This window comes from Callospermophilus lateralis, chromosome 10, assembly GCF_048772815.1.
Source record: "Callospermophilus lateralis isolate mCalLat2 chromosome 10, mCalLat2.hap1, whole genome shotgun sequence".
NCBI classification, from domain to species: domain Eukaryota; kingdom Metazoa; phylum Chordata; class Mammalia; order Rodentia; family Sciuridae; genus Callospermophilus; species Callospermophilus lateralis.
The window spans coordinates 3778921-3800879 of NC_135314.1; the positions used below are offsets into that span (position 1 = coordinate 3778921).

Sequence of the window (21959 nt, forward strand, 5' to 3'; positions counted from 1 at the left end):
GAGCATTTTGACTCCAGTTTTCAAGTTAGGGATGCTCACCTGCATGATCATGTTATTTTTCAGCCAGGAATTTAGGAACAGGAGGGTTTAAGGAACTTGCTCAGAATTGAACAGCTGAGATTTGACCTGGTACTTTGACTCAGGGGCACCCTTTTTTAAATTGTCCCTTTTATAGATCTAGTCGTCTTTCTGAAGCCTTCAGGGGTGGATACTTTTGTTCTGGGGAGACAGGAGAGACAACAGGGGGAGGAAATTTCATTTCTGAGTATTAGCGGGCAGACATCTCCTCCTTTATCAGGTGACAGAATTCCCCTCTTCTCTTTCAGTGATAGTGCTCCTCAAACACAGTGGTCTCTTTACGCTGCGTGGGTAAGTACTTCTCAGCTTATCTTGTATTTCTAAGCAGGAAACATCGTGCACCTTCACAAAAGTGTTCCTCTGTGTCTTTAGGGGACACAGGAGTGGACGACAAAGAAAGAAGGGGTGCCTTCCATCCCTGTCCAATAGAGAACGGTCCCCATACACTGAGGAGGGGGCCTCAGGCCGGGACACCAGAGTTGCGCCAGCACTGACTCCCGGGTATGGGTTCCATTGGACAAAATCTGTTTTGCAGTGACCAGACCACCCTGACGGGCACGGAGCAAGACACTCACCCCTGCCATGACGTGTCTAGACGTGGCAGGGACCTTGCCCAAGGCACACACATGAGCCAGCCTCGGGAGGCTGGCAGCCACAGTGTCACCGACACAGCCTGAGCCTCGTGCGTCCCAGCTCCCTTGGAGAACCGCACCAAAGGCAGCGCGTCCCCGAACCCCACATTGCCTGGCACTGCCCCAGCCTAGAGCCACCCAGGTGCCCGCCAGGTGCCCTGGCCACAACAGCTGTGTTCCAGGGCCTCCCCAGCTGTGAGGCACCAGAGAGGCCACACAGAGGCAGACTCCTGCTAGAGGGAGACGCTGCCTGAGGACCCTAAGGTCCTAAGGTCCACCACGGCCAGCAGCACCTGGGAACGCCGCGGTTATTCAGGGGACCTGGCAAGGAGCTACCCTGGGGACTCAAGCATCATGGGTGGCTCTGAGGGACCCCACCTGAGCCTGGTGTGCCGACAGATGACGCTCTAGACAATGACCTTCTCTTCTTTCCTCCAAGCCTGGCAGCCACCTTGCGGGTTCCCAGGGCTCTTGCCAAGGGATGGCAGCTTCTCCCCTCCCTGCTCTGCCCGCCCCCGGGGCCTGGCTTTTCCTGGCTGCCTGACTTCCGTGTAAGGGAGGAACACACAGAACCGCCGGCATGTGCTGAGCAGGCAGCTGTGTTTGGCCCCGCCGTGTGGACGGTCCACCTGGCCTGCAGGCGCAGCCCTGCCCCGGTCCCAGGACAGCGAGGCTGCGGCAGAGGTCAGCGCCCCACCCCACCTCGGCCAGAGCCACCAGCAACACACACCCAGTGCCCACCTCCACACAAGGAGAAGTGGGTCACCTCGGAGCTGGAGCCTAGGTGACAGCAAACCCCTGGGGACAAGTGACAGGACCCGGGGGTGAGAAACCTCATGTGCAAAGCACACTGCACCCTCCAGGATGACAAGTGTTCTGATAAGAGCAGGGGCCTGCAGGGGACTGGCAGAGGGGTGGCCAGTCCCTCCCTGCCCTCCTGGCCAGTGCAGCCGCTGTTAGTGACTGCCCTGGAGCTCCCTGCCACCCACGGCGCCCACTGTGACCTGCCCAGAGTCACAGCTTAGCCTTGGAGTGCGGGAAATATTTGCCAAATGGAACTAGCCACCTGTGCCTGGCCCTGCTGTGACGGACCCGACCCTGAGATGTTATTCTCGTGGATTCCTACCTATGGACTAAATGTAATTTGTCCCCCAGACTCATCTGGAGTCTTACGATAGTGGCATTAAGAGGGCAGGAACTTAATCCAACTACGGTGTTTAAAGATGGGGCCCTTGGAAAGTTTAGATCAGATGAGGTCATTGGGGTGGAACCCCATGCTTTAAACCTGGTGGCTGTATAAGGAAGTGGAAGGAGACCCACAAGACAGGTGCTCCCCTCATGAGGTGCTGTGGCCCAAGGTGCCCTTGCCAGAGCCTGTGCCACACTGTTTGGACCTTCTACTTCTAGAGCCATGAGCCAAAATAAATCCCCAGTCTTTATAAAGTAGTCCGCCTCAAGTGTCTTGTTATAGTAACAAAAAGGTAACAAATGCATGTTCCCTGGCATATGTACCTACACCTCTGGTACCTGGAGAATGAAAAAAAAATCAACTACCAATAACAGACAGCAGAGGCCACAAACAAATGGCAAATAAGTGTCAATCTCTTCCCAAGAACAAATCTGGAGCTGCTGAGAGCAGCCTGTCCTGCTTAGCTTCCAAACTCCTCCCAGTGCGGAACTCATCCACATCCAGAACAGCAGCTTAGAGAGATCAGCTTGGGACAGTGATGCCCGGGGTCCCCTGTCCTCATCACCACCCTCGACAAGGGAAAACAACCTGTGGTAGAGCTTTTTATAGAGATCGACGGTGCCAGCACTCGTGTTCAGCTTCATGAAGCTCGCGGCACCGCTGTCGTCCACGATCCCCGCGTGGAATAAAAGCTGTTCCTAAAAAACAAAAGGCTATTTAAACAGCGGTCCCCTCAGAAGCCTTCACAAGTCCTCGTCCCAGGCAGCACTTCCAAGCCGTCCGCCGGCAGAGGTGGCGCTTTCCTGCCGTGTGGGACCTCGCTCTGAAAACTGGCAGGGGACATACCCTAGGACTGCGGAGAGCCACACGGGCTCCCCGGGAAGAGAAGGTGGCCACAGAGCACGGAGCCATCCCCGCCCCGAGGGCCGCCCTGCCTCCCCAGGGATACAGGTCCATCTCCTCCAAGCCCACGTGGAGATGTGTCCCTGGGGTAAGTGTCCAGGGGAGGTGGGACCTCAAAGGGGCATGTGAGTCAAAATCCTCCCTTGCAAAGGGACTGATGCCTCCTGGGGGAGGGGGTTACTCCTCCTGAGGGTGGCTGTTGGGGACCAATCCCAGCCTCTGTGTCACCCTCTCTCTCACAGGAGCACACTTGCCCATCCGCTTTCCCACCCAGAGGCCAACTGGCCCAAGCCCTCTCCAGGTGCCGGCACCATGGGGCACCATGGTCACACTTCCGAGCCTCCAGGACACGAGCCAAAATAACCCTCTACTCTGTACAATTACCCAGGCTCAGCTATTCTGTTACAGCAGCTGAGAACACTAAGACACCTGGCCATGCTGCTGAGCCCCTGGCCCGGAGTCCCAGGCTGGGACATTCCCTCCTGACTAAAGCCCTCAGTGGCTCCCCCGGGGCAGTGAGAGCTGCCTGGGATCTGCCAGGCCACCACCAGCCCAGCCCTCCTGGCCATTGCTGCAGCCGGCTCCCACCCGGAGAGGCGAGCCAAGCAGACTCCGCGCAGGCTGAGTGGCTCCTCCAGAAAAGAGCCACCCAAGGCCCCCAGGCTGCACCTCTGCCCGGGCACTACGGCCCCGGGGATCATTTCTGAGTCGCAGGGTCTACAGCAGCCAGGGAGGTGAGGCGGTGGCCGTGGGCCATGCTCACTAGACACAGGGGAGGGCAAGCTCTGGAGGCCCAGGTTCACCTCCCCATACATGGACCAGCTTCGGGAGGTGACCATGGTCTCCAGCACCCTCTCCGGAAGCAAGACGGTCTGTCCTAAGTCTCTGCCGTTGGTCACTATCTCCACGTGGGGCCGCCCCCCGGAGGCACCAGACTCACTTGTAGCCCATGTCCTTGCAGGCCGCCCTGGCGAAGTTCTCATTCCAGTCATCCTGGCACACGGGGTGCCAGGCCTTCCGCTCCGGCGAGTAGACCTGGAGGATGAAGTTGGGTCCGTAGAGGCGAACTGCGTGAGAAGAGAGCTCTCCTGGGTCCCGGGCAACGGCACCGACCAAGGTGATCCCCTGCCACCCGCGTCCCGCCACCCGACCCAGGCAGCTCTCCTCGGGCACTCACGAAGGGGGCCACAATTCTACGCAAGAGAACTGGACGGGGTGTTCAGACACAGTCTCACACAGGTGCTCACTGCGCACCGTCCACGACAGCCCAAAGGGGCAGCCCAGTGTCCACCAAGGAGGAGACAGGGCGGGCCCAAAGTGTGCCGCGGACTGTCATCTGCTGCAGATGGGAAGGAAGCTGTGACCCTGCTGCCGCGTGGGCGAGCCTGAGGGCAGTGCCCTGCATAAGAGGCCAGTCCCAACGGCCCAGAGATCGCCTGAGACCGCTAGGAGCAATCGCGCGGAGGAGGAGTCTAAGAAAGCCAGCCCCTCCGAGTGGGAGGAAGGAGGGCAGGGGGTGGCAGGAGCCCAGGAACCACGTTCTCCATCGATGGTGGATCCTCTGTGGTGGGCCACGGCGCACACAGCTGCACATGTGTGAACACCCGTGCACTGTCCATCCCACGAAGATGATTGTGAACTATAGCTCAATGAAACTGGGCTTAAAAATAAAGAAATAAGCTGGGCACGGTGGCCCACACCTGTAATCCCAGTGGCTTGGGAGGCTGAGGCAGGAGGATTACAAGTTCAAAGTCAGCCTCAGCAAAAAGTGAGGCGTTAAGCAACTCAGTGAGACCCTGTCTCTAAATAAAATACAAAATAGTTTTGGGGATATGGCTCAGTGGCCCAGTGCCCCTGGGTTCAATCCCCGATGGCCCCAAAATAAATAAATAAATAAGACAGAGGGTGAAAATTAAGTGTTCTTTAAGGACTTCTTGGTGTCCAGGCCCTGGGCTCTGCAGAGCACCCAGTGTGGCGACAAGGACCTGGCATCTAGGGGACTTTAAATGCCTCCAGATTAATGACCTTGGCCTTGCAGTTTAAAGAAACTGGTCAGCTTTTGGGCACAGTGGAAGCCCTCCCCTGTCTGGCCCATATCCCCTGGAGTGGCCACACCTGGAGCCCTGGGAGCCCGTGGTGGGGTGGAATCTCGTGAGAAGGACAGCTGGGTGGGTCGTGGGTCACCAGGAACAACCCTGAGGACAGTGCTGCATGAGACCCAGCAAGTCACCGCTCCAGGTGCGCAGTGAAGACGTGCCCAGTGTGGTGTCCACTCCGACGTGACACTGTTCCTCACAAACAGAAAGTGGCCATTGAGCCTCGAAGGAGACTTGGACACAGCGCTCAGTGCAGGGAGCCCATCTGAAAAAGCCTCACGCTCCTGGGCCCAGGACATTCCGGAAGGACAGAGCCAGAGACCAATGGGGCCAGAGCTTCCAGGGCTCGACCCCAGGGCAGCCTATTCCGGAGGACGCCACCGTGGCCAGCATGCTGCATGTGCTTCCGTGGAAACCCACATGCTGTGGGGCGAGTCCTGGACTCAGTCACCACCTATTTCCCGCTGGGCCTTCTGTGAGCCCAACGCTGCCTGGAGAATGAAGTCACGGGTTCCTTAGAAGGAACTGGATTTAACGTAGCTCCACAGGTAAAGGTGGAGCTGCCCCTGCAGAGCGTGAGGGAGACAAGAGGGTCCTGCCTCCTGGGGGGTCCCAGGCTGCTCCCTCCTCCAGCCGCTGCGTTCACATGTGGACCAGCGGGAGCCACAGCAGGAGAGGGGGAGCTGGACAAGCCTCCAGTTTGTCTTGCTCTTCCTTTTAGGAACTAGGGATTTTTCCAGCTTTACCAAGGTCTAAAGGAGTGTGTTCTGGGGTGCACCATGAGGATTGGATTCCCGTATCTGCCGTGAGAGGGTCACCAGCAGCGCTCAGACCCCCACGCCCCTCGCCCCACGGCCGTCTCCTTTTCTCTTTTCTGGTGAGAACACTGAGATCTGCCCTCTGAGCCCGTCCCAAGGGCACCATATTCGCCACTAGCTGCAGTCGCCGCTGCCACTCTTCAGTTTCTCTTCCAACATTCCCAGGAAGACTGGCGGGACAGCAGGGGCGAGAGTGGACCACTGCTGACACAATTGCACCTTGCACAGAAAGCTCCGTGCGTGGGGATGGGATGTCCTTCCAGGTCAGAGCCGACCCCGACCCGTGGTGAGAACCGCCTGCTCTAGGAGCAGGACAGTGCAGTCTCCTCCCAGTGAGAAGTCCACGTGGAACTGGGAGAATGGCAGGGAGGAGCCACACATGGCAGCACGCGGAGCCCCGGCCGGCGTCTCATGTCCTGCGTGTGCTGGCAGGCCTGGGGCACTGCTGCTGCAGCTGGAGCCGGAGAGCCCACCTTCCACCAAAAGCCTCCCTTCCCTCTCCTAAAGGGGGAGGAGGCAGCCCTTCTGGGGAAATGAAGCAGCGCTGCACCCGCTGCAGAGCCCAGGAGACTCGGTGTCGTGGGAAGAGACCACGACTGGGTCTCCCTGCCCACTCATTCAACCCAGAACAGGAACCTCGGGGATCGGCAGCAACACACCTCGGTGCCACGGCACCTGGAGAGGCCCGCAGAGACGAGCACCGTGGGCTGGAGCTCTGACCCTCCCACTCAGGCAGCCACCAACTGCCCTTGAACCCACCTCCACGAATCAACAGGAGAGAGAGAGAGTCTCAGCTCAAAGCCACAGTGAGATGTCACGTTGCTCAAGAGAACAGCTGTCACCAAAGAGGAAGAAGAGGAAGATGACGGGCCAAAAGCCAGGCAAGGACAGAAGCCCTCCCTCTCGCCCGCGTGAGCGCCAACAGGAAGGGCCGCGGGGAAACTGCTGGGCACCTCGAAAGAGCATCAGCAGAACCACTCTGTGAACCAGGGCCCAGGTCCACACCTCCCTCCAGCACTGCCCCGTGCACCACGCCCACACGTGCAACCTACCCACATCCACCAGGAGATGGATGGGTAAAGAACTCGGCAGGCCCCACGCAGCCTTGAGGGGAAGGGCAGCCAGCTGTGCGAGACGCCAGGATAAGAAGCCACACGCTGTTCTCACTTGTGCATGGGTGAGGAAGTAGCTCTCAGGGGAGCAGAATGCACCGTGAAGGTGGCCACAGGCTGGGGCGGGGGAGAGACGCTGGCCAAGGGAGACACGGCCTCTATTAGACAGGAGGAGCCCCTTCGAGAGCCCCAGGGGGCAACCTGGCAACTCAGGCTGGCAGAAGGTCGTGTGTTTGAGAATCACTGAGAGCAGATCTTAAGAGATCTCCCAGCAAAAAAGGTGAGCACCCCACAAGGTGTTGCCTGTTGGGTGGCCTGGGCAGCCATTCTGCAGGTGTCCTTACGCCACAGCAGCCCACTGTACACCGTGAATGTGGCACAGCTTTAACTTGTCAATTGACAGACCAACAATGGAAAATAAAGCAAACCCAAGTGCTCACGCTGTGACAAAAGACTTTAAAGGCAGCTTGTCTTAAAGTCACACAGTGACCTCCATCTTAATGTTTTAAGCAGCTTCTGGGCTTTTCACTGCGGCCCTGTGGCATTCATCTGCCAGCACAGGGGTTTGAAGGCAGTCTCGCGGGCCCTGCCATCGACCTCCCACCCTTCTGTGTGACGCTGGACCATGATACAGCCCTTCTGAGGCCAGGCTCATCCTCCAGACGGGGACAGAGCTGGCTGGTCACCCCTTGCCCAGGCAGAGCTGCTGCTTCCCAGGGCCAGAGTCGCTCACCACACTGGTTCTCGTCCTCGCCGTTGGGGCAGTGCGCGATGCCATCACACCAGAAGGAGGGGCTGATGCAGGTCCCTGAGGAGCCACACTCCATCTCGGACACGGAGCACTTGTTCTCCACTAGCAGAGGAAACAGAGGCGGGAAGGAGACCGTCAGCTGAGGGCCAAGGGGACCTCACAGAGCCCAGAGGAGCGCCATCATCCACCCTTGAGCCCATGAATAAAAAAAAATAACTCCCCCAATTTTTAGTAAGTAGGGAATGTGTCCTTGTCACCAGCATGCACAAATGGAATTAGGGATGGGATATGGCATGTCCACAAGGTCGATGGGTAGGACCCTCCCAAGGGACCCACAAAGCCCCCCATGTCTCCACTGCCCCAGGGTAAAGGCAAAGACAGACACCCTGCTGCCCGCAGTGCGGGGCGGGGCTGCTCTAGAGCAGCCACTGTTACCCAGTGAATATAGTGACCAGGGTTGGCCCCAAGGAGGGGGCCAGCTGTGCTCAGAGCTGGTGCCACCTTGCTCTGGAAAATTCTAACTGTTCCTCCTGTGGTGTGTCCAAACTATAGAAATGGCCCGGGGTTGCCGTGACCCACAGGCTAAGAGGAAGCCCACAGCAAGGTGGGACCCATGAGATGGGCTGCTCCCAGGACCAAACGATGAGAGGGAAGGTCAAGGCCACAGTCTTGGAGGGGCCTTGAGGCCTCCCCAGCCCAGGCAGCAGGGTCACCCTGTGCCCAGGACAGCAGGAGCCATGGCTGAGAGGTGGCAGCCGGCCCAGGGGGCTCTCTGAACTTACAGAACTTCCAGACCAGGACGGCAGCTATAACAGTGACCACAAGGAAGGTCCCGAGGACAAAAGTGACACACAGTACTTTCTTGGCCCCTGCAGGAAAGAGAAAGCAGGACACCTGGTGAGCACTGACCCTCCCACCTCCCCCAGCATGTCCGAGTCCTGATGCTTCTCCACCAGCACCAGGGCCACGTGGAGCCTGCCAGGCCCTCCGTCCGGCTGGAGTGGCTCAAGATGACAGTACATTTGACACACAGACCTGCCCACCGTCTGGCTGGGCCTCATCCGCCTTAAATGCACTCCGAACACCTTCATCAGCCTACGGCTGGCCGAAACCACGTGACCCAAAGCCCATTTCTAATGGAACATTGAATATCCTGTGCAATCTATTGAACCCTGGGCAGGGAACAGCAGACGGCTTCACAGGTTTACCTTCCCACCGTCATAAGATCAAAAACCAAAGTTGGACCGAGCTCAGTCAGGGCCGCCTGACCACCCGAGGAGTGAGCCCTGTTTCTTCTCTCTTGTTTCTACGCTGCTCAGGAGCCCCACACGTGCTGGCAAGCTTTCTGCCACTAAGAGACACTTCCAGCCTAAGAAATAGTGGGTTTATACACTTAAAAATGTGAGTTGATGTTGCAAGAGCAATGTGTCTCAGGGGTCTGGCTTCTTCCATAGCAGGAAACGTCCTGCTTTTTGGAGAGCAGAGCCTCTGGTGAATGAAGCCCACCCAGCCTTAAAAGCTCTGCTCCCTAAAAAGGGTCTTCAACTAGGCCAATGATGAATGGGAAAAACAGAGAGGAAAAGCACCTATTTCAGTAATGAGGAGCCTGAGCCATGTGACAGTGTCCCCTACTGTCATGGCCCCAGGAGAGGCACCCAGGGCAGAGGAACAGGTCTTCCCAAGGCTGTTTGGAGAGCTGATAGTGTGCACCACCTCTCCCACTAGACAGCTTCCTGTTGCCTATGGCTTCTTGTGTTTTAGTTCATTAAATTTAAATGGAATTAAATAAAAGTATGTAACTCCAAGCACTTAGTAGTCACACATGGCCAGTGGCTACCATACTGGACAGGGCAGGCATAGAACATCCCCATCACTACTGAAAGTGCCCATCACACAGCACCAGCTTACACCCTTTGGTTCAAGGGCAGAATATAGGCCCACTGCAGCTAAGAATAAAGTAATTTGAAGAAGGTCAGCAGTTTACTCTGGACAAAACAAAAAGAGGGCATTTTTAGTCAGAGGTGTGAACCAAAGTTTGCTTCAGAGTTTGGAACAGCCGGGCTCAGTGGCGCATGCCTGTAATCCCAGCTGAGGCAGGAGGATCATGAGTTTAAGGCCAACCTCAGCAATTTAGCGATGCCCTAAGCAATTCAGTGAGAATCTATCTCTAAATAAAATATAAAAAGGGCTGGAAATGTGGTTCAGTGGTTAAGCACTTCTGGCACCAAAAAAAAAAAAAAATCCTAACATAGTGCCAAATACCATGAAAGCACCCTGCCTCCAGACATCTATCCCTTATGCTGGGCTAAGGAGGGTGCCCAGCCTGTCACCTCCAGCAGTTCCTATGTGGCATGCAACCTCAGACTCTGGAGCTCCCAGAAGCTCTCCTTGAAAGAAAGGTAGAGAGGTGGGAGAGATTTGATGAGAAGGTATCTATTCATTCATTCATTCATTCATTCATTTTGGTGCCAGGGATTGAATCCAAGGGCACTTAACCACTGAGCCAAATCCCCAGCCCTCTTTTATTATTTTCAGACAGGATCTTGCTAAATTGCTTAGAGACTCACCAAGTTGCTGAGGCTGGCTTCAAACCTTCCATCCTCCCACCTCATCCTCCCGAGCTGCTAGGATTATAGGCATGTGCCACCGCGCCCAGCAAGAAGGCATTTAAGCAGACCCTGCCGGGCTGGTCAGGCAGTGTCCCCTGCTGCCCTCACCTATATGCTCCTGGGCTTCCAAAAGTCAGTCAGAGCAAGAAATTACGGTTCTGGAGTTGGAGAGCCAGGGGGTCAAAGCCACTCCTGCCTTCTCCTCACCACATCCTGCGGATTCTCCAAAGGCTCTCAGGCAGTAACAGACTTAAGAACTCCCTGAGGATCTCGTCCCCAGTCACCAGAATTTCTGATTCACATCTGGAAGTTGCACTCCTCACAGGTACGGCCCAAGCCGCTGGCCTGAGAACTGCGCCCAAGCAAAGATCTAATCAAAATCTGGCTCAAGGTGGCCATGCCTCAAGGTGGCTGTGCCTCAGGGTGGCAGGGTAGAGCCCGAAGGAAGTTCACAGGAGAAATTCCGAATGGCCTCTTGGACCCATGACCAAGGACACTCCTCTCCTTGGATGACTCTCCTGAATGCCGTTGTATCTAAGATAAAATAACTTGCTGAGGCTAGGCGTGTCGCTCAGTGGTAGTGGTTGCCCAGCAGGCACGAAAACAAGGCCCTGGCTTTCACCCTTGGTCTGGGGAGTTAGGGTCATCACACCAGGCATCTTTCACCTCCCAGTGAGGGTGGCAATGTGCCAGGTCTCCCCGGGGACCCAAGCACAGTCGGAAGCCTCAGCTTTACCTCTGGATGGGGATTTGCCCAGTGTGAGGTCAGCTAGACTCGCCTGGGTCCTGGTTTGCAAAGGCTGCTGCTGAAGGTTCGCTGGACCTACCATTCACCTGCATTAATCATTATCGAGCGGCCTGTGGCTGGCCCTGCCCTGCAGCTTCCAGAATCAACTATTTGCATCACAGGATGGTTGACCTTTGATTTTCCAAACAGTCTTTCAGATGTATACGTGCTGCTGTGCCAATGGAAACTTGTATGGCTGCTGCTAGAACAATACATTAAGTCTTTGTGTGTGTGTGTGGGGCGAGGGGTGCTGGGGATTGAACCCAGGGCCTTGTGCCTGTGAGGCAAGTACTCTACCAGCTGAGCTCTCTATCCTCAGTCCAAAAAACAAAACACAAAGTTCGATATTCTCCAGATGGGGTACTTCTGGGTTACTACTTAAATCACTTGGAAAATAGTCTCAAAGCCGAAGATGACACTTACAAAAATGTATATCATCTCCTGTGTTATATGTACTCACATGTTCTTTAAAATAAAACCAAGGTGAGTTTAATAAATAATAAGTAAAAATTTTAAAGGAAGAAAATTACTGGGCTGGGGATACAGCTCAGTTGGTAGAGGGCTCGCCTTGCCTGCACAAGGCCCTGGGTTCAGTCCCCAGCACCACAAAAAGAAAAAGAGAAAGAAAATTACTAAATTATTTTTGAGTTGATGGGGCATAGTTTCTATAAATACACACACGTAAAGAGGTAACCTGCTCCTGTCCCTTTCTGTCACCCTCCGGGTTCTCCCTTGGAAAGTGAGAGTATTTGACCCTCTGCCCTCCTGGCCGACCACTGTTGGTGTGAGACCACCTTTGGAGGTGCTGACCTCACCCGCAGCCTGATGGCTTGTGTGTGTCTGTGTGTGTTACTGGGGGTCGCACCAGGGACAGGGCCTCCGTAAGTGGCCCAGGCTGGGCTTGAACTCATGATCCTCCTGCCTCAGCCCCCAAGTAGCTGGGGTCACAAGCATGGGCCACAGTACCTGGTGCCCCTCGACCCTTGACAGTCAGCAGGTTTGACTGAGGTCCCCAGTCCTCTTCACCCTGGCTTCCTTCCAACCCCCATGATGGGCACCCAAGCCTGGGCACTGTCGACCTCGGCACAACTGACACCATGGCCTAGTGGCCCTTTCTCTTGGGGACCCTCCTACCCACTGCAGGTGTTCAGCAGCAGCACTGGTACCAACCCTCGATGCCAGTAGTGTCCCCTCCCTACTTTAACGACCCAAACTCTGCAACACTGTCGACTGCCTCTGAGGGCCAAAGTCACCCCTGTTTGAGAATCACTAGTCTTGACATACCCAACCCCCTCCAGAAGACCTCGGGCAGCGAGGGCAGAGGGGCACAGGGTGGGCGTGGTAGGGGAGGGATGCCAGGCTGAACAGGGCAGAGCTGGAGGGAGGGAAAGACACAGGGTGAGGGGTGACTGAGGCCAGCGAGGGGCAGAGTGACAGCTCTGGACCGGAGCTGGAAGGCCTGGGAGGGCAGGTAGGGCTCCCTGAACTGAAGGGGGTGGTGTTGCCCCCGATCCTGTGCGGGTGGCATGGAAGTCCATCCATTATCTCCCTTTCCCTCTGCATGCTGTACAGACAGGGATGCCTACGCCAAGACCAGAAACAGGCTCAGGTGGCAGCGAGACCTGGAGTGCGCAGCACTGAGCAGCAGGACAGGGAAAGGCGGGTGGCCGGTGGCGGAGGCGTGACAGCCTGCTAAGAAGGCAGAAAAATGCAAAAAGGGTCCTACTTGTGGTACACACTGTCCCCAGAGGGGGCTTGGGCTGCCGGTAGATGCCAGGTGTTGAAGTGTGCGTGGGGACCCTGGAGGTGTACTGGGGCACCGGGGACGGGTAGTACTGAGCTGGGTACGCAGCGTAGACATTGGGAGCCACAGCCGGCTGCGATGGGTAGAGGGCTTCTGGTTGGTATCCGTGGTTTTCATAGTAAGGCCCGATGCCCGGAGACGGCCCCTGAACAAGTGAAAAGAAAAATAACATAAAGCTGTCACTGACCCTAAAGGGCTGAGTACACAGCCTCAGGCCCCAGTCCCAGGGCCCTGCAAGGCCACGCAGACATGCCTGGTGTCTATAATTACACCAGTTTACTTAGAAAACCAGATGCCAATTCCAAACTAACCCTTCTCAGCTGCCAATGTTGTTTTGTTTACTATTTATTTTGCAATAAAGAAAAGGCGGCTGACATTTACAGAAAAAAATGTACAGAAGTGTGGGATTAGAACCCATGGGACCAACATCCTCGACCTGTGGTTCCTCGGAGCCTCTCCTTGAGCGCGGAGCTGTGACATTAGGAACCAGCGATAATCATCTTCGGCTTAATCATCTTCGGTTCGAGAGCTCACCTGCTGCCAGGCCTCGGTACCCATCACGTCTTTGAAACCTGGGCACCAAGCCCCAGGTGGGGGCACAAGCACCACTCTGCACACCCCTTGCAGAACAGGGTCGGAGTGGACAGAGCTGCCCAGAGGCCGCCTCTGCTGGTGACTCTGGGGCTCCCCTCCTGCCCTCCCCTCCTGCAGAGCTGCCCCCTTCCTACCACCTCCCCAGGCAGCCTAGAGCTGCACCGCACCCTCCAGCCGCCCTGCAGCAGAAGCTCTGGTGCAGGTGTGCACAGGCACAAATGCCAAGGAACGGCCCAGGCACACCACGAGTTTCTGGCTCCTTCCTTCAGCTGGTGTCTGTCTTCTCAGAAAAACTTCTCTTTCCCCTGGGCCCACTTCAAAGCCACCTCCTCAAGACCCACCTCACACAGGGCACATGGGACCCCACAGCCTGCTTCTCCTCTTTCTTCAACTCCCTCTAGTGCTGATGGCCGGGCCTCTCCTTGGATGCCACCTTTGTCCTCTTGTCTGTGTCCCAAGGTCCCCATGCAACCCTCCCCAACTCCTGCCCCTTGTCACTTTGGGCCACAGAATACCAGAGGGGTTGTCCTCCAAGGACAGGTGTCCTCAGCAGAGGCCACTGAAGGCTTAGGATTTTAAATGGGGCCTTCAGGGAACGTGATTGTAAGCACAGGAGCAGATGCCACTCCCAGTTAACCTGCGCTTAGTACCCACTAAAGCCACCTACAAAGGTCCAAAGATTGTTACTCCACCCGGAGCAGTGACAGAGATGGAGAGACAGGCCATTCCTAACCTAAATGCGGGCACCAGAGGCATGGAAATCAGCCAAGAGCAGCTGGCCTCAGTCCCAACCATGGAACATGCCACTCCACCCAGGGGGGTGCATGTCACCAAGCACTTAGTCCAGGAGGATTCCAGTGCAGTGGGTCTGACACTAAAAAGGAATCCAATAAAAAAGTAAATACCAGTAACCAGGAGCCTATAAAGGGGGATAGACCAATAAAGGTATATTTCCCTAGAGGATTCAGATTTTTTTATTTTATTTTATTTTTTGGTACCAGGGATGGAACCCAGGGGCACTTAACCACTGAGCCATATTTCCAGCCCTTTTTAATATTTTATTTAGAGACAGGGTCTCACTGATTTGCTTACATCTCGCTAAATTGCTGAAGCTGACTTTGAACTTGTGATCCTCCTGCATCAGCCTCACAAGCTACTGGGATTACAGGAGTGCATTACCGCACCTGGCTCAGAAAAATATATCCACTAACCATAGTGTCTTTGCTAAATGCACTTATTTCAGGCATCATAGGAACCCGTGAGATCTGCTGGGAACAGAGACCGGGGAAGAGTCTCCCAGGGGCAGGAGAGGGACAGTCCACCCAGCACCTCACTCCTACACAAGTGTCTCTGGGGCACCAGGAAGCTCTCTTCCCAGGACTCACCCTGCTGGCCCACCCTGCTGCACCTGTCTACACACCTGGCGCTCCCCCCACTACACACACACCAACTGTGAAGGCAGGAAGTGGGGAGGTCAAAGCCAGGGTGCGCACCTGGGCTCCTACCAGCACCAATGGCTTTCCAGACCCCTCTGGGCAACTCTGGGCTCTGCCCCAACTCAGCCTTTCCAGACAAGGCCCTGAAAGTCCTGCACACAGCCGCGGGGGCCCACAGGCAGCCCTTACAGGCGCTGACCCACACCTGCTCTTGGGAATAACAGGAGGAGTGAGGACCAGGAAAGGGCCAGAGAGGTAATGATTAACCACTTACTGAGTTTAAAGCCATCCTGATTTTATCAACAGCATTGGGTAAGGGTAGGCATCTGGACCGTTCAAGACGACCTGGAAGAAAAAAATTACAAGACTGTAATGCCTCCATACAGGTTAGTTTTCAGAAGATAAATCTAGAAAAAACTGGAAGACTCTGGCAAAAGGAACCTCCTGCCAGAACAAACTAAAGTTCTGCCCATTGACCTTGATCCCTGACCTTCACCGGCCTCTTCCGCACCTCTCCAAACACAGCAAGTGGATGCAGAGGCTCAGGGAACCAGGGTCCTCCTCTGGGATGCGGACATGCCCTTGGGGCCAGCGGGTGCAGGGCAGGCAAGCAGCTTAACACTGCAGCCCAGAAAGGGTGACCTTGAAGAGGGAGGGACAGACTGAAGGACCCAGACTCCAGGGAAGGCCTCTCAGGCCTCCAAGCCCTACTGAACTCACATGGCTCCCAGCAGGGGACCATGACCTTCCCCTCATGTCACACCTACCAAAAAGAAGAACCCGTGGAATAAAAACAGGTAGGAATCACCACAAGGAAACTTCTAGAGCCATCAAGACCAGCAGAGGTTAAGGCAGACCAAGGAGGAGAAGACCCCGGCAGCTCCTGGCAGAGTCACTTCCGGAGGCGCTGGTGACTGAACCTGGCTGACATCTTGGTGCCTGCTCCCCACACCGTTAGGTCGTGGGTTCAGTGCAGACTTGTGGGCACTTCCCCGTGTCGGGCATGGCACCAAGGGACAGGGGTGCGATCAGCTCCACCCTCCTGCAGGACACCCAGGGGTGCCTGCCTGGGGCCAGCTGCCATGGAGCAGGTGGTCCCTCTAGTGCCACAGGCAGGCCACATCTGATGTCTCTAAGTAAGTGACAGAGGCCTTCCCAAGTTTTTATAAGTAGATCCGTCTAACAGCTTCCACTAACACATCCACTCCAGTTACTGCCCCAGATCAAAAAAGAAAGAAACTGGAAGCTAACTAATTTGACCAAATTCAAGATTAGTGTAGGTGAGAGAAAGCTGTGGTCATTTCATGTGTAGCCTTGAGACGCCGTCGGCATAAAATTCTCCATTCTCCTTCAGTCTCCACTGACACAGATTCTTCGCCTAAACCAACTTTACCAGGCTCCCAAACTCCAGTGCACTTCCCGGTAAAATGTGGTTTTAGCCGAGAGCCCTGCTAAGTCAGGCTATCAGGAACCCCCACCTTGGATACCACCACTCTGGACACCAGAGCGGTTTCTTATCCTCCACACCCCAGAGGGTGTCTGGTCAGCCGGGCCTGCCTCCAGCAAGAAGCCTGTCGGGTCAGTTCAGCCAGAACCCCGCTCACCTGAAGTCTCGTCTCCTCTGAGTGACTTTCCTGCAAATCCCCACTTCCCCTTGTGCTGGGAAAGAACCCAATGCCCCCCCACTGCAAGGCCCCTGCCTTCCCCTGTTCTACTGACAGTGTCCTGATTCAAGCCCTCCTCGTCCTGATTTGACGAAGGTCACTAAATCACTTTCTCTTAACACCCTGTTCAGGGAGGGCTTTTCTCTACTCTTCAGCTGGGCAAGACATGGCCAGAGAATATTCTATGAAACCATCTTTGGGATCATCCTTCCGTAAGACAGTGCTCTGAATGAGGGTACAGGAGCCTGGAGCAGGTCTGGGCTTTGCTGGCCACATCAGAGGCTGAATGTTTTCACCTATAAGAGCCTGGCACTGGGTAGGTACGCAAACAATGCAGGTGGCTCGTGTAGGTAGCCCATGACCTCTGGGACTAGACTCTCTGGATCCAAACCTAGCTCAGCCCCTCTCTAGCTATGAACTGGAGCAAGCTAGTTCGTGGTCCTATACCTTGGTTCTCTCCCCTGCAAGTTAGGTGAGAGCAGTACCTACGGCACAGTAGTTGGGTCCCTGAGAAGTTCACACTAATCAGTTAGCGTGCTACATCAGTCTTTGTTAAAAATGACCACAGAGCCAGTGTAGTTGCCCACGCCTGTAATCCCAGCAGCTTGGGAAGCTGAGGCAGGAGGATCACAGGTTCAAAGTCAACCTCAGCAACTCAACAAGGACTTTAGTAACTTAGCAAGACCCTGTCTCAACATAAAATATAAAAAGGGGCTGGGGATGTGGCCCAGTGGTAAAGCGCCCCTGGGTTCAATCTCCAGTACAAAAAAAAAAAAAAAAAAAAAAAACTGCTGTTTTGTGGCATTTAGAATTTGCTTTTGATAAGTATCCCAAGCTAGTGGGTGACACAAAGCCCACCCAGTCTCAATTCACTGGCGCCAAATGCAGTGGACATCACTGCCTTCCCATCTCCTAGGCAAATCACCATCTGATCATCAAACAAGAAAAAAGAAAGACCGAGACTTCTGATGGATGAAAATATGAGAGTTACTTCGAACAGGCACAGCAAAAATGCACCAGCTCACTTATTTACTCTACATGAAGGGCCAGATCTTGTCAAGAGCAGCAAAATGTTTTTCAAGATTAAAAAGATAAAGTCAAGCCCTTCTTGGGTATGAGCAGAGAAAACCGGCAAAGGTGCAGGCTGCAGGATCGCTGTTTACCGCACACGTGGGCACGGAAGGCTTTTCAACAGGTGGGTTGTCGCTTCAACACGCCTTCCCGAGTCCCCGAGGTGGAGGACCCTGAGGCTCCGGGCACCATGACCAATCCTGCACCCCTGCCTAGGAAGCAGAATGAACTCGGCCCTGGCTAAGGTTCCTTTCAAAACAGTCCTGCCTAAGCAAACACGCGCCCTGCTCTGGTTTCTCTGCTCCCTGGCAGCCCCGCCCGCCCGCTGGGCTGTCTCGCCAGTTCTGGGATTGGTTGAAGTTTCAGGAAATGAGAATCTGATCGCGCTGGCGGCTTTCCCAGTTTAGGAGTCCTGTGAAAGGAAGGTGAGTCAATGCCCCAAATCCACACTCGCTATTCATTAGCGATCCCTAACAGTGGGAGAAGGAAGCCGGGAAAGGAAGGAACACTGGGAGCCAAGTGGTCTCATAAAAGCCACAGGTCACACAACAACGGGAGAATCCTACCTCACCAGGGATCCCGCCACCCAGGACACTGGGCCCGGCTACGGTGGACTTTGGAACAGAAGACCAGAGCGCTACCCTCCACCTCCTGCCGAGGAGGAAGAAGGGGAGCCCTGTTTCTGCTCCAGAGAAGTGGATCTGAAAGGGAGCCAGCTTCCCAGCTTCCCGAGAGACCCAGGGGGCCGCATCCATCCGCTCACCCTCAGAACGGGCTCCATTTCCACAGCCGCACGAGATTACAAATCGCATGAACCCGTTTCTGAAAGGAGCAGGATACAACCCAGGTGACAAGAGACAACCTGTTTAGCAGTCTTTCCTTCATTTAAAAGACAAGGACCATTGTTCTCTATTCTGGAAAGCCAGCTCTCATGAGCACTTTGGGAAATTCTCCTTTAAGTGCAAAAGAGCAAATGAGGACAAAGGTCCCGAGCCCCTCCTCGCTGGCAGCCAATCCACTGCCTCCGAACCAAGCAGCTGCCCTCCTGCTGCTCCGACCCACCGCAGTGTCCCTTCAGGGAGGTGAGGCACCTGCAGCACCTCTGCCCCACCTCGCACCTGGACAGTGCTGCAGGATCCGACCTGCACCCCACGGCAGGCCAAAGCGGTTTCTAAAGGAGAACAGGTTCGTCTTATAGTTTCCGTCCTCTGCAGAGTTAGGAGCACGATTGCTGGAGATTTATTTTGAAAACCACCCAAAGCAAATGCAATCAGGTCCATGGGTGCTGCCTTGGACTCAGGGTCAGGGGTGGTCCCTACAGATAAGATCACTACCCTCACTACGTGCCACCCCGCACCTGTGCCAGCACAAGTCCCCACAGTGTGCTCGGTACTGCCCAAGTTGCTGGAGGTGTGAGGGGTGCCACATCAACGGACACTCCACAGCCAATGAACAAACATGGAAGAGAATCCCTTATATCAAAACCGAGGCACTAAAACACACCCAAGGTGCTCTCTGCTCTGGGATGTCCAGCAAGTTGGAGGCTGGGCAACAGCGGTGGGTTTCAGTAATAGTCAGCATGAACCAGCGTGAGCACATCAGACGGAGCAGGGTGCGGTAAGGATTAAGTGGCAAAGCAATCCCTGGATCAACGTGGGAGGAGCCACGGTGACAACGTGAGGGTCATCCTCCATAACCAAGGATCTGCTAAAGCAGAAGGGACTTAATGTAGTCTCTGTCCCTCCAAGGCCCTACCAGGATCAATGGTCAGGAGAGTCCCAAAAGCAGCATTGACCCCATTTGGGGAAACCAAGTTTCCAACAGTTGTAAAGCTCAAGGACTGTGGCTACCTGGGAAAGAACAGAATTCCACAAACCTAGAAACATGGACCCAAGACTAGCAGGTCATCTCTCTGGCATATTCTAGAACAGAACTGGGCTTCAGCTGCAAGGCCAGATGCGATGACCTTCTCAAGTTGCTCCTGGGCAGGCGTGGTGGTACATGCTGGGCCTGTAATCCCGCTACTTGGGAGGCTAAGGCAAGAGGATCTTGAGTATGAGGCCAGCCTAGACAACATGGTGAGACCCCATCTCAGAAAACAAGTAAACAAATAATAAGCTAGAGTTGCTCCAACCTGTTATAAGTGTATTACCACCAGCAGACTAGAACTTGTCACCACGCAGCTCCGTGGACAGAATTCTGCAGAACAATCTCCAAAACACCTCCTGTGTCCAGTGACAGATCTGGGGCTGACCCCAAGGCTGCATCACTGTGAGCTCAGATCTGCACCCTTCCTTCCAGGGTGGCCTCTTGGGAAGCAATAGCCTTAGAGGAAGTTTGACACAGGGCCTCACATCTCAGGCAAACAAGCAATCATAAAGCCCGGCTCCTCTCACCCGCCAGACGAGTGGTCACTTGTAAACATGCCACACAGTCTGCTCCGCCACAGGGGCCTCTCTCCTCAGTCCCTCTAGAGCTCCCGAATCTCCCACCTCCACTGCCCTCACCTGAACGTCCAAGGCCACAAACACCAGGGAGCGCCCTTGGAGCACTTCATCCCCTTTCTACACCTCTGTCCCCCGCCCCTCCTGACACCCCCTGGTGCCTGAGGGCTCAACTGTGGACACAGTGCCCAGAGTTCCCATCCCTTCCCCAGACTCGCCTCAGTTAAGAGCAGAGGGCACACCTTTGGGTCACCTGCCCTCTTCAAAGTCCACACTGTGTACTTTATGCCTATACTCTGCCCAGAAAGCCATCACTCCTCCTCCCAGGAGGCCTCTGCTGACCACTGAGAAGTCTTCCACATGTCATGGTCCTGCTCCTGCCAGTGCCCACAGGCCACTGGGAAAGCCAAGCCCCCCGGGTTCGGCTCTGCTTCCTCTCGGCCCTCCAGCTGCACGCCGGGTCACCCCACAGGGCTTCCGGTGTGAACGGACCACACGTCTCCCCAGGAACCCAAGTGCTGCTTGTGAACAGTGCCCGCTGGCACAAGGGACTTCACAAGCCAGCCTCCTTCAACCCCAGGCCCACGACACCTGGGAGCTGTGAGTCAGGACTTGCCCAGGTCAACCTTGAAGCCTGGCCCAAACCAGACGTCAGCTCTCAGAACCTCCTGCACCCCAATCCTCAAAGACCACCAGACTCACCCTGGGGCCAGCCCAGTGTTGGAGGGTCCCTGGTAGGTACTGGGAAGTAAGGAGGGGCCAGGAAAGCAGGCCACGAACCTCCAAGGACACATGGACTGGGGGAGGGCAGAAGACGGGACAGCCCCCGCCAGGGCTCTCTGGCTGCCTGAGCTCTCCAGGCCTGGGTCCTCCTCCACCCTCCCCAGCAACAGGGCCAGTTCCAACTCTTCAGTCAGGGGACCTGACCAGCCACTCGGCTGACCAGCCACCTTTCCTTTCTACCTCAATGCCCAAGACTGAGGCCTCCTCAGTGCTTCCTGGACCACGGGATTTCTGAAGGGCTTAAATAAAAATGAAGAGCACTGGGTGCCAGGACAGAGGAATGACACCATAGAATTTTTTATACTTATATATAGTTATCAATTCTTCTTTTAATAACTACTTTTCTCAGGTGGTGCTGAGGGTCAAACCCTGTGCCTCCCGCCTGCTAGCAAGTGCCCTACACAGAGCCCCAGCCCCAGCCCTGACGCCATAGTATAATAAAGCTCCCCCAGGACTTCTGCCGCGGCTTAGAGGGAACAGAGCGAGCCAGAGCCTGGTTCCCACTTCCTGGCAGCCCCCAGCCCCAAGTGGGACCAGAGTAGGGTGGCACTCTTACACGATGGTGGCGGCTCTGGCAAAACGCACCGTGGGTGCCCAGGCTTCACCGTCGAGTCCTTCACCATTGGCAGGACGTGTGCACTGTGCTGTCACTCGCGACCCCATCGCCCAGGAGTCAGTCTGCACACCACCCCCCTGAGAAGTCCCAGCCCCCCTGCCCACAGGGCTCCACTGCCCGGTGGTGCAGAGCCCAGGCAGGACTGCAGGCAGGCGGCTGTGAGGTCAGGGAGACGCACACCTGACCCCAGAGCAGCCCCCTTTTGTGTCTGGATTCCTTGGTCCTCAGTTTCCTTCTCTCCTTTCCTCCACCTCTGTGACATTAAAACCTGGGTACTAAAGACAGTGGAGTGAATAGGACGTCACTTCCCTATGTTCACATAAGACTACACAACCAGCATAGCTCACACCATGTACAACCACAAGAATGGGAAGTTACACACTCCCCGTGTGTATTTTCTGCCGAAATACACTCTACTATCATGTATAACCAAAAAGAATAAATAAAAAATTAAAAAAAAAAAAAAAACAGCTCAGCACTGAGAGAGGAAGAGAGAATCAACACCCTGTGCCAAAGCCCCTTCTAAGACGGGTGTCTCTAACTCAGAACCTGTTAATAACGAGAGCCAGATA

At 55.3% G+C, this 21959-nt stretch overlaps 1 protein-coding gene across 1 annotated transcript in view; it reads right to left on the minus strand.

The window, feature by feature from the left end:
- Window positions 1-13337, minus strand: part of Tmprss2 (transmembrane serine protease 2) — a 21443-nt gene extending 8106 nt beyond the window's left edge. The window contains 7 exon segments of the mRNA XM_077110437.1: window positions 2488-2578; window positions 2581-2597; window positions 3743-3869; window positions 7562-7681; window positions 8362-8448; window positions 12702-12924; window positions 13314-13337. Of these exon segments, the coding sequence (XP_076966552.1) occupies window positions 2488-2578; window positions 2581-2597; window positions 3743-3869; window positions 7562-7681; window positions 8362-8448; window positions 12702-12924; window positions 13314-13337 (689 nt within the window).
- Between the last annotated feature and the right edge of the window lie 8622 nt (window positions 13338-21959).